Raw genomic sequence first — 11,832 nt, 5'->3', positions numbered from 1 at the left:
ATGTATAAATTGTTAAGACTACTGCCACTCCATTCCATGCAATACACAAAACATATTTTCTTCATTATCTATGATTTTCCTAAAACAAGCAAATGGAATGTTTTGTTTTTGTTGCTTCAATTAAGAAATAGGGGTGTGTCAATATCATACTGCTTTCAGGCAATAAATAAAAATGATCAAAATGTACAATAATGATAATTTACACTAGTGAATAAATAGTTGTAGCATTTACAGCCAATTTATTGCTGCAAAGTTGATCAACACAGTAAAATCTGACATCTTGTGTTCGCATCTCAAATTAAATTTAGAGAATGACAATATGTGAAAACTAATATTTTTGTTGTTTACGGTACTGTAGGTAGAGAAATGTACATGATTGTGACTATAATTACATTATACTTTGTTACAATTAGAAAATCTAAAATTTACCTTATTTAAGGGGGTGAAGAAAAGTTCTTAACATATTTCCATATGCGGCATGTGTAACTAAAGGATAACATTCACGTGTATCACAGGGAAGATTTTAGGTTTAAATACGATCAATAACGTACCTGGCTCTATTAATTTGGCTAAGTGCATATATTTTTCGAAGCTCTATTAAAGTAGCTACCTGTGCTGTAGTCTTAAGAAAAAAATTATTGCAAAGTTACATCAAAATGTTACCATGCTCCTCTGTAACAACTCTCGTCTGTGTACATACATTACTAATATCAATAGAAATGTAAAACTACAAATTACTGTTTTGGCAACAAGTAAGTTATAACACAAAATAAATTTGCATATTTTGGAGCTAAAAAAATCACTGGAGTAAACATATTTGTGAGCATTCTATGTTCCAGATAAATAAAAGTATTCAAGGAGTGAGGCTTGGCTAAATTAAACCCCATACATAGTTTATGGAAGTATGCTTGAACTACACACACTACAGGAATAGTTATGATGTACGTTTGTCAAAATTAAATACTTTTTGTATGAAACTCCCAGTTTTACCATAGCTAGGCACTTAACCAATGGAGTACTGAATCACATCCACTATGGCCAAGATCGAGAATGTGCAGGGCCCTACCTCCACACACCTTGCAGACATGGATGAATTGTACAGAGGATGACTATATTTTTCCCCCTTAAGTGCTCAAATATTTATCTTAATATTGAAGAAAATAATCGAATCTTGGCAGAAATTACTGTGTTGATGCATTGTAAAACTTAATCTGAAGGATTAATAATGAGAATGTAATACAGAAGTTGAAAAAGTGGAAAAATTACAAAGAAATACAAGCACAGGTGGGTTTCACTTGGTACATAACAAACAGTTGTCTGACAACGACTTTCTTAATACACAACACAACGGAAAAAAAAATATGTAGAATGTACAGTAACTTATCTTTATCACACCAAAAATCCTTACAGAACAATTTTAAGGAGAAACTTATGAAAAAAAAAGCATAAATAAGCAGAATAAATTATACTAGTAACATTGTTGTTAACACATTTCCATATGCGGCATGTGTACCTAAAGGATAACATTCACATGTATCACAGGGAAGATTTTCAGTTTAAATAAGACCAACATCATTGCCTGGCTTTACTACTAACAACAGACAGAACATTACATGCTTTGTTTTTCAAGCTGTTTTTGAAGCATACCAAAGACAGTGAAAAAAATCTCTTTGACTTGAAAATACAACAATTATTCTAATGACTTATTTTTTATGTCACCTACAACAATATTCTAAAGTTCAAAAAAACTTTTTTACGTTACAAATGTCTTTCTCAATCATGCTGTAACAACAACAAAGAACATTAGTGTGAAATATTCAGTCAAAACATTTACATTAGACATTGGAAGGAAACTGCTAGAAGAGTTTTATAATACATTATGGCACTTCTGGTTGCTTTAAACTGTTTCTTTTCTCTCTCTATATATATATATACATACATATAGATTTCTACTTCCACATCTGCTTCAATTAATTCTTCTTTTCTTTGAGAAATACTTCATGCTCAAAAAAACAACATTGCACTATATTATGCATATTACTACTCAATGTGGAATGTTTCTGAGAATTCCCTAATGTGAAGATGATTTTCAAAAATTTACTTGCTACATCCAGGACAGGGTGAATTACATGTCCAAAAAATTAGCATTAATTGAAGATGAGTGTGCATATATATATATGCACACACAGTACCATGGAATTTGGGAAACCATGTATCATGCTATGACAGTGTTGTAAATATTAGTTTGCTTTTTAATTTTAATTTTCGCCTACTGCCGTCAAGTAGTTACTAAAAAATGCTCGGGTACTGGGTTCGTTTTCTTCATTGAGTACACACATTAATAACTTTTAATTTCAAACAGTTCTCATCATTCTTTATTATTATTATCATTGTGAATACTTGTTAGTAGTTTTAAACCTAATTAAGTTACAAGGTTAAAATTTTTGACAGGTTTAAAGTCATTAACAAAAGGTAAAGTTCCCTGTGCATATAGCACTGTGCCATGAAGGGGATGTAGAGGTAGGGCCCCATACATTCTCGATCTCGACCATTTTGGAGGTGATGTGATCAGCACCATGGTTTTACCTCTTAGGTATCCATTTATTTGAGGCTGGGTGAGCCCCAGAGTTGCTTTATGAGGGAAGAAGGCCAGAAAAATTCCAACCTTAGATCACACACCCCAGGAATCGAACCTGGGTCTTTCGCATGGCAGTTAGATGCCCTACCGACTAGACCATCGCACCTCTTCATGTCATTAATAGTAACTACAGGGTGGTGCAAAAAAGTAACCAACATTCTGAAACATGTACTAATTTGGTTACCTTTTTTTTGCACCACCCTGTACAATACAATCTCGGGTCTTGAAAGCTAGAAAACTGAGATGGATGAAAGGACAGTCACAAAGAGAAGATTACCCTGACAGCAGATCCAGGCACCAGAGCCTCGTTAATCTGCAAAAGGCAGTCCAGGGTGTTCTACGTGGAAGAGAGGTTAAGAAGGTGTCTTTAGAAGGGGCCAGATTTAGAAATGAGCAATTTTGAAAAATATCTGCCTCGGTTTTGTATACAATAGACGAGTGCAGCTATCAGCTCTTAAAATCAAATTAACACTGGTAACTTTGTGGATAATATAACCCTCTCTGAAGTGGAGGAGATATAATTTCATAATAACACTTTTTAAAACTAACAATTTCACATCTTTCAACAATAGAACTTTATTCTTATTCTGAACATTTGCACGATGGACTTCATTTTCTAATTAAAGCCAGATCAGAATTTTGCTGTGTAAGGAAGCAAAAGCTAATAGAGCCACAACATCAAATCTAAAAACAGCCTCAGACATGATACATTATTCCCAACTCCATAGTATGCACAAATTGCAACATGTGTTTTAATCTCTTCCATTTTATCAGTTAAGAACATTAATGTGTTACCACCATGGCAAGATCCTGGTTTGCAAAATTTCCTCCATGCGAAAAATTCCTTGATGTAGAAAGATTTAAGGCTAAAAAATATGGCAACCACCATCAAACAAATATGGTACTTTTACATAGTAACTGCATCACAACCACAAAGTTTTTTTTTCTTTATGTACTTAAGATCTAACAGATTTTTTTCAAAACATATTTACTTACAACTTGAATTCACTCTCTCATGCGTAACACACATATACATTCATGCACACAAATCACTTTGTACGTAATAATATTCTCATCTTTTCACTGACAATAATGCAAGATGCATACGCTAGGACTGTATAATTATACTTTTAAAACAAGAGTATAGTTTTTTAAAATTCCTTCTAGCACTGACTTTTCCTACCACCTCAAATGTAGCTACACAACCATATTTATTGCTCAATGCACTACAAACCATCTGTATAGTTCTGCTTCTAGTGTAATTCAAATTATTTGTGATTAATTCTAGTGCTTATAGTGTATCTACAATTCTGTTTCATTTACTACTGTATTTTAAGAGTCCTGTTGTCTTATAAATTATACAAATATTTCTGTTAACCTTTGCACATTTATCTGGTAAGATTGAGCAGTGCTCTTCAATCTGGTACTACTTCACACTCGGGGTAAAAAAAAGTGTAATCCAATAACATGAAGTTATTGGAACCGGATGAACTAATGAGAATAAAATTGGATTTGTAGTTATACATGCTGACTGACATGCAAAATTCCTCAGATATTATATACACTAAAAACTAATTTATCCAAATTTGATGGGTCTGTACTAGTTCCAGATAAACAATTTTCAATAATCCAAACTATATTTTACTAAGTATATACTGTCGTACTGTGTAATGGCTCATTAGCACAGCCACGGGACAGATATAGAGTTGCAGTATGTGCACAATGCTATACATCATGTGAAATCGCTTCAGCATGCCATTAAATAATTTACTAAAAATAATTTTGGATAAACGGAATTTGGATAAACAAGTTTCTAGTGTATATATAAAATATAATTTATGTCTAATATACTTGAAATTGGTTCAGTTCGTTGTAATGACTGAACTTTTAAATTAGTGAAGTACAATTCCATTGTTACTAGTTGTGCTATGAGTGTTGCTACTACATGAACAATCTGCAAGATTGAATCAAATTATAAAAGCAAGGTTTTATATCAAGGTTGAACACTGAAAGCTGGCTAAAAACAAAATTAGCAATGTGAAATGGGATATCACTCTTTGCCTTTACTGCAAGTGATACAGGGTTTGAGAACCAGGCGAGACAAAAAATGTTGGCATTTGAAAGGACATTTGTGGAGCTATTTCAAAGAAATATTACTTCAGGAGCTTAATGCACCAACTATGATCCACCCAACCGAAATGCACCTGACACGGCACGGGCATCAAAGGTCCACGAGTCTATAGTTTTCAGTTTGACTATGAGACAGTTGTGTGGGTAGAATTAGGAAAAATATATTAAAAAATATAAATGCAACATTTGTCCAATAACAAATGGATAATGTTGTTCATGGTAATGCAAGACAGAATTATGCAGGTATCTTATTATTTTTTTTACATAGTCTTCAATGTGCCTTAATGGCGTGGTGCTATATGCACAGGGAACTACTTTACCTTTACCTTCAGACTGATCCGACAAGTAACGGGAAACAGCCCTTCAGAAATACATGCAACCTTTTGTACCGAAGTGATGCGACAAGCTGCGTGTGTTGCTTGTGTGTCACTTGTATTGGGCTGTTTTCTCAATAGCACACGTAACGTCAAGGTGTCCCAGGTTTGATATCTGGCGGAGGCACATAATGGTTCGGATCCCACTTTAAACTCTAGGTCCGGTCCGGAGAGTAATGAATGCTTTCCAACAGACTGCAGGTACCCACGATGTTGCCACTTCGGTCTGAAAGCTTCTTTAAGCTATTGCTGGAGATCAACATTCTAATAATTCAGTCCTTTGCATAGATCTGTCTACACTTTTGGTAAACCTACTGGTTAGTGCTTCCAACTTTGGGTAAACACTTTACTAGGGGGTTCTAAATTTTTCTATGGTGACAAGTATCGTGAAGGAAAAAAAAAGAGAGTTTATTGAAAATGAAGCAGACACATACTTCTCTTTAAAGCCAGGAAAAAGGGGTGAATGCAATCAATATAAGGACTCAAGTGTCTGTCCAAAATTTGCATCTGAAAAGAGGTGATGTATGATTTTAGGAGGTATAATAGTTTAGCACAAAAGTGACCATAAATCAAGTTTTTGTGCACAATTTTAGGGGAGGAAAGGTAGATAAATCATTGTAATGCCCAAATATCACCCATTTTAGCCACAATTATCTATTGGTGCAGTTTACTTTGATACGCACCCACTTATTGTATCATTTTAGGTGTTTAATATGTTTAAAATGTTAATTGTCTATTATGACGTAATTTGTTTTGTTCAATTGGGTAGTCTTTTATGGTTATGAACTAACCTTAAAACATTTGATTGTGAATGGTAAGGTGAGAGATATGATGGATGTTTCTGGAATAATGGAAGTGATTTTGGAAATGTGAATGTGGTAATTTGTGTAGTGAAGAACAATTATGATCTAAATACACTTTTGTTTCTAATAAGGAGTTTAATTGTGAGTTCAAGTCTAATATATTAACATTAACTGACTTCTAATTATATTTTTGTGTGCGAGAGTTGGTAAGCTTTACGTAAGCATATCCTTATCTGTTTTCCCACAACCTGAGGGCTTCATGGTAGGCTGATAAGTCTCAGGCTCGCAGTTGAGCAATAAATGTAAGTAGTTCCCTTGAGAATTATCCGGGGAACGTAGCAACTTAAAGCAAAACACACCTAGCTATCCTCGATGTTAGCCACTTTCAGTGTGCAACCTTCACATAAATGATAACAAATTTAGTACAGTAAAAATTAAATGACCACACGACATTTCTTCCTTATGTATACATAGATTTAAAAAAAATGTTGGGCATGCTTCACAATTTCATATACGTACATGCTAACCAAGATGGATAGTTACTTGTTTTTAATTAAAGCTTTCTTTTTCACCGTTAACACTGAAACTGCAGGAATGTCTCTTTCGAGTGGATTGCAGCTCGGAAAGAACGAAATATGCCAAGTATATCTTCTCTACAATACCCCTACTGTACATAGGCATTTACAGGACACTGATGAGAAGCACTGATAAAAGAGGGGGATTAGTATTTGATAATTAAGTAATTCCCATATAAGAGATGTTGCGTAAGCTAAGCTACATTTAAAGTATGCTGATTTAAAACACAGACTCTGCTGATCGTGAGAGGTGAATTGGGTGTGACGGACTGCGGGCTAATCTTCTTTTTGGTAACTTCTCTAAAGTCTTCAGCAAAGCACTAAAATCCAATCTTTCACTGGGCTTGTACGACCAGCACCTCATAAGTATATCCTGAAATCAGAAAACAAAGCATTGGTTATTTGCAATACTTGCAACTATTGAGTAACATCATAAATGCTCGTACTTTATGAGGGTCTTCCTGACGTGCAGTGGTGGTGCATAGTGGTTTGGATCCCACTTTAAACTCTAGGTCCAGTCCCGATTAACCTTACTGTGCATAGACTTAAAACACCAATTCAATCAAACGTACTTTACGTACCTGGTTGTGCCTCCTTTTAAATTTTGGACTGACATCAGCCCTGACTAACAGAAATGAATGAAAATTACACCACTTAGAAAATGATCTAAATATTGTAAAAACTAAGACTGCGACATTACCGACTGTGTAACCAGTGGTGGCAAATATTCATACATAGGGAATTGACTTTTCACTAGGTCTGAGCTGATATCGATGCCAAGGTATCAGATACCTTTCTGCCATTTTATTCTTTCATGGGGTCTGCAAAAATGATGCACGAATATTTTACAAAGTCTAATTACCCTCAAAATTATGCAAAAATCCAAAAGGTACATGTCAAGCACACAGGCTACAAACTCGTATAGCCACCAAAATCAAGTAAACGCACACCATAATGCACTTTCTGCATGAGCTCAACATCAATAGTGGACAGGCATACCACACTTGGATTCTCCTACTACAACATTTAATGCCGGGCAATAGCAGATGACACGGATGTAGACGGACAGTTTACAACAGCGCACGTAGCGACAGACAAGTGCAACAATTTCCAACGAGGATGGGGAACTGAAATTGATAGAACTAAGAATAATAAAAAAAAGAGACAGTTTTGTGGATAAAGTGAGTACTAGTTTCTTTGTATTTATCTACTACCACTTTCCCCAATTATGAGTGGTTGCGAATTGATAAGAGTACATCCTTATGCCATATATATTTTGCTCGTAGGCTATACTAGAATATTAACTAGCTTTTCACTCACACCCCAGCATGTCGAAAACAGGGGTGGGAACTAGTCAAAAGGGTCAAGGTTGCTGAATTAACTGATTAATTACTGGAGAAAATCATTACAGCCTAATGATGTACTGAATTTTAAAAGAAAAAAACATTTAAAGATACTTGAGGTAAAAAAAAATAATCTTTTTTTAAAATTATACTTATGAGAGCAAAATATAATTACTAGGGCTCGGATTTTTAGGTAAATAAATATTTTTTCTGCGAGTAGATGTGACCTCGTAAGTGAGTTACAAATTCCGATCATAGTAACTGGAGCCTATATATCAAATTTTATTTCACATAAAAAAACATATTTTCCAATTTTTTTTATGTAAATACATATTTCTTAATATTCGCTCATAAATGCATAAAATGAATGTTTTGTCCCAAAAATTTCACATAAAATTTCATATCTACTTAAATTTTCTTATCTTTTTAAGATTTCCCAGAAAAAAATCAAAAGGTTTTTTTTTTATAGTTGCTGTATTTATTTTCTCATCTTAGAGAGGGAAAAATTTCTGCAAAACCTGGCAACAGTATCCAGTCTGGATGTAACAAATTGTCCATACTGAGAGGTAAAACGTAAGCTCAACGTTCAGTAGTGGACAGATTGTTCCACAGTATTTGCTTAGCGTGGTATTGCGTGGGAGAAGCACTAGTGTGTTTCGTTCGAAAGGTGCGAGTTTTCTGTAAGTGTGTGCGTGTTTGAAAATGCCGAAAGTGAAATCTGCACCAAGCTATCGTTTGCAGCAATATGTTGCAGAATTCAAGAACACACTTACTACTGATGGAAAGCTACTCTTTTGTCAGCCCTGTGGAAAAGCCATAACAGCAGAACAGCGATCTCAGGTAACCCAACATGTGAATGGCAGTAAACATATTGCTGCAGCTGTGCGTGTGAAAAGCAAACAATCCCTTATTGGTGACCCCATCCCAAGTTCGTCCCAAGAACCATCCAAGTTTTCTCGTTATTGTGCGGATTTGTGTATGGCTTTTGTTTCTGCTGACATACCGCTTTATAAGCTGAATCATCCTCAGCTCCAAAATTTTTTGGCAAATACACAAACATCGACACCCCAGATGAGTCTACTTTAAGGAAATGTTACCTCCCAAAGTGTTACGAAGAAACGATGCAGAAAATTCGTGATATCTGTGAGAATGAAAAAATCTGGGTCAGCATAGATGAAAGTACGGACTCAAGTGGTAGGAAAGTGGGAAATGTAGTTGTTGGGTTATTGAAAAATGATGAAACAATTTCAAGTAAATCTTTTCTTTTAAAGTGCCAAGAACTGTGTGCCACAAATCATGTTACAATTGCTAGATTGTTCAATGAAGCCATGCAGATATTGTGGCCAAGTGGGGTGAAGTTCGACAATGTTTTACTTTTGCTCACAGATGCTGCAGCATATATGAAGAAAGTAGCAGAAGGTCTTGCAGTCAGTTATCCTAAAATGACTCATGTTACGTGCATTGTTCATGGATTGCATAGGGTATGTGAAGAAATCAGAAATGTATATCCTAATGTAGATAAATTGGTTTCGAATGGAAAAAAGGTGTTTGTGAAATCGCCAACAAGAATTGAAATCTTCAAAAAGGAAAATCCCCAAACACCGTTGCCACCCACACCTGTAGTTACGCGGTGGGGAACATGGCTTAATGCTGTTGCATACTATGCAGAAAATTTTGAAGAATTTTCATCTGTTGTTAATGGACTGAATAAAGATGATGCTTCTTCAATTGAAATTCTTCAAGGTATGTTGAGTGACTCTACATTAAGAAATGACCTGGCTTATATTTCTGCAAATTTGAGTTTCCTATGTACAGAGGTTGTTCCGTCTACGTTTGGCCAATTTCGTTCCTCCCCCCCTGCACTCAGAATGAACTCACCCAACCTTGGTCAGGCATGTTTGTCAGTGTAGTGTGTGAGCTGTAAAAGAGTGGTTGTGTTTTCTCACTGGGCCAAAAATCCCGCCAAAACTGAGCCGCTTTTTGGGAGGAGTGCGTTGTATAACTTTCCAAGTGTTTGCATTTTCTCGCTTGGCCGAAAATGTTGCCAAAACAGTTGCTTTTGGGAAGGTTATGTTGTAGCCTTTTATGACGCAAAGTTCAGTGTGTCAATGATCAGGGAGTAGTGTAAGAGCAAGAATTGTGACGTTAGTTTGACTTTATTCAAGAATGTGATCGGCAAGTATAAGGATTGCATGGCCCCAGTGTTCGGTTCTCCAACAAATGGGACGAGAACACGGCCGTGCACACAAGCCACCACCAGTATGCAAGTGCAAGGTGCTGTTAACAGTTTCCAAAGACATATTTAGATGATTTTCCATCTGTCTTTGGGTCGGTGGATTCTCTTGCATGCCCATTCTGCGAAGTTTCGCCTGCATACTGGTGGTTTGCTTGTGTGGACGGCCGTGTTCTCGTCCCCTTTGTTGGAGAACCGAACGCTGGGGCCATGCAATCCTTATACTTGCCGATCACATTCTTGAATAAAGTCAAACTAACGTCACAATTCTTGCTCTTACACTACTTCCTGATCATTGACACACTGAACTTTGCGTCATAAAAGGCTACAACAAAACCTTCCCAAAAGCAACTGTTTTGGCAGCATTTTCGGCCAAGCGAGAAAATGCAAACACTTGGAAAGTTATACAACGCACTCCTCCCAAAAAGCGGCTCAGTTTTGGCGGGATTTTTGGCTCAGTGAGAAAACACAACCACACTTTTACAGCTCACACACTACACTGACAAACATGCCTGACCAAGGTTGGGTGAGTTCATTCTGAGTGCAGGGTGGGAGGAACGAAATTGGTCAAACGTAGGCGGAACAACCTCTGTAATACGATCAAGAAACTAGAAGCAATGGACATTCCTTTGTCAGAAGCAGTTAAAGAAGTTCGTGAAGTGGAGAGCAAGCTCAACAAAATTAATGGACCAAAGGCACAATTCCTTCGCAGAAAACTCCAAGATGTCATGGCAAAAAATTCCGGCTTTAATGTGATGTGTAACATTTCGAATGTATTGGACGGTGAACAGGAAGACAATATTGGATATTTAAGTGTGAGTGAAATATCATGCCTTAAGTATGCGAGGTTGACTTCATGTGATGTAGAACGAACATTTTCGCAGTATAAGGCACTGTTTCGAGACAATCGTCAGTCCTTTGTAATGGACAATTTGAAGATGACAGTTGTGGTGGATTGTAATTCACCATTTTTCAGCAAAACATGCTAATTTCATCTGGTGAGTAGAGCTGTTTAAAGCAGAAATTTTCAACATTTTTAGCACATAAAAATGCATATTTTCCATGTTTAAGTACATAAAGTGTAAATATTTTCCATATTTTGAGCACATAAAAAAATAAATATTTTTCTGATTTTTAGCACCTAAAAATCCGAGCCCTAATAATTACTATATAAAAAAAGGTATTAACGAACTTTCATTTCTCCCCAGTCTGCTTTATGCATTACTCTCATGTCTTCTTCGATTGCTACCTCTACTCTTTGTACCATGAGTTGTACCATGTTGACTTTGGGGAAAAGTAAGAGAAAGCTCGGGACCAATTTTAATGGATTTAATCATGCTGTTTTTTTTTATGTGAATGTTTTTGAACAAAATAATGTTATTTTCTTCAAAAGTCTTCATTGTGTGTTTGTTCACTGAGAAGTCTTCATGCATCCCTCAAAACCCATGCAAAAAAATCGCACATTGCAGTAATAAAACCTAAAACCATGGGACTTTATTGGCCATTAATAAAAACCTGCCAAATTAGAGAGCGAGATAAAAAAAAAATACTAACTGCACTGACTATTCTCCATCTCTGCGAAAGTGAATATAAATTCCTTACCTTAACATCTCGAGATGCTTGAAGATTTGCTAACGATTGCTTCATCCCCTTCCCAACCTGCCAAATAATAGCCTCTGGTGGGTGACCCTTGAAAGGCCACTCTCCGCACAGCAACTCGTACCACACAGTGCTGG

At 36.0% G+C, this 11,832-nt stretch overlaps 1 protein-coding gene across 2 annotated transcripts in view; it reads right to left on the bottom strand.

Moving 5' to 3' along the window:
• Nucleotides 1-6,269: 6,269 nt before the first annotated feature.
• ksr (kinase suppressor of ras) overlaps nt 6,270-11,832 on the bottom strand; it is a 57,154-nt gene continuing 51,591 nt past the window's right edge. For both annotated transcript variants that reach the window (XM_083128378.1, XM_083128379.1), the window contains exons 16-17: nt 11,699-11,828; nt 6,270-6,893 (exon numbers count right to left, since the gene is read on the bottom strand). In XM_083128378.1, the coding sequence (XP_082984504.1) occupies nt 6,741-6,893; nt 11,699-11,828 (283 nt within the window). In that variant the 3' untranslated portion in view covers nt 6,270-6,740. The remainder of the gene's footprint in view (nt 6,894-11,698; nt 11,829-11,832) is intronic.

This window comes from Lepisma saccharinum, chromosome 9, assembly GCF_977018435.1.
Source record: "Lepisma saccharinum chromosome 9, izLepSacc3.1, whole genome shotgun sequence".
Lineage (NCBI taxonomy): Eukaryota > Metazoa > Arthropoda > Insecta > Zygentoma > Lepismatidae > Lepisma > Lepisma saccharinum.
The sequence above is the reverse complement of the archived record's forward strand: the minus strand, read 5'-3'. Positions and strand labels throughout refer to the sequence as shown.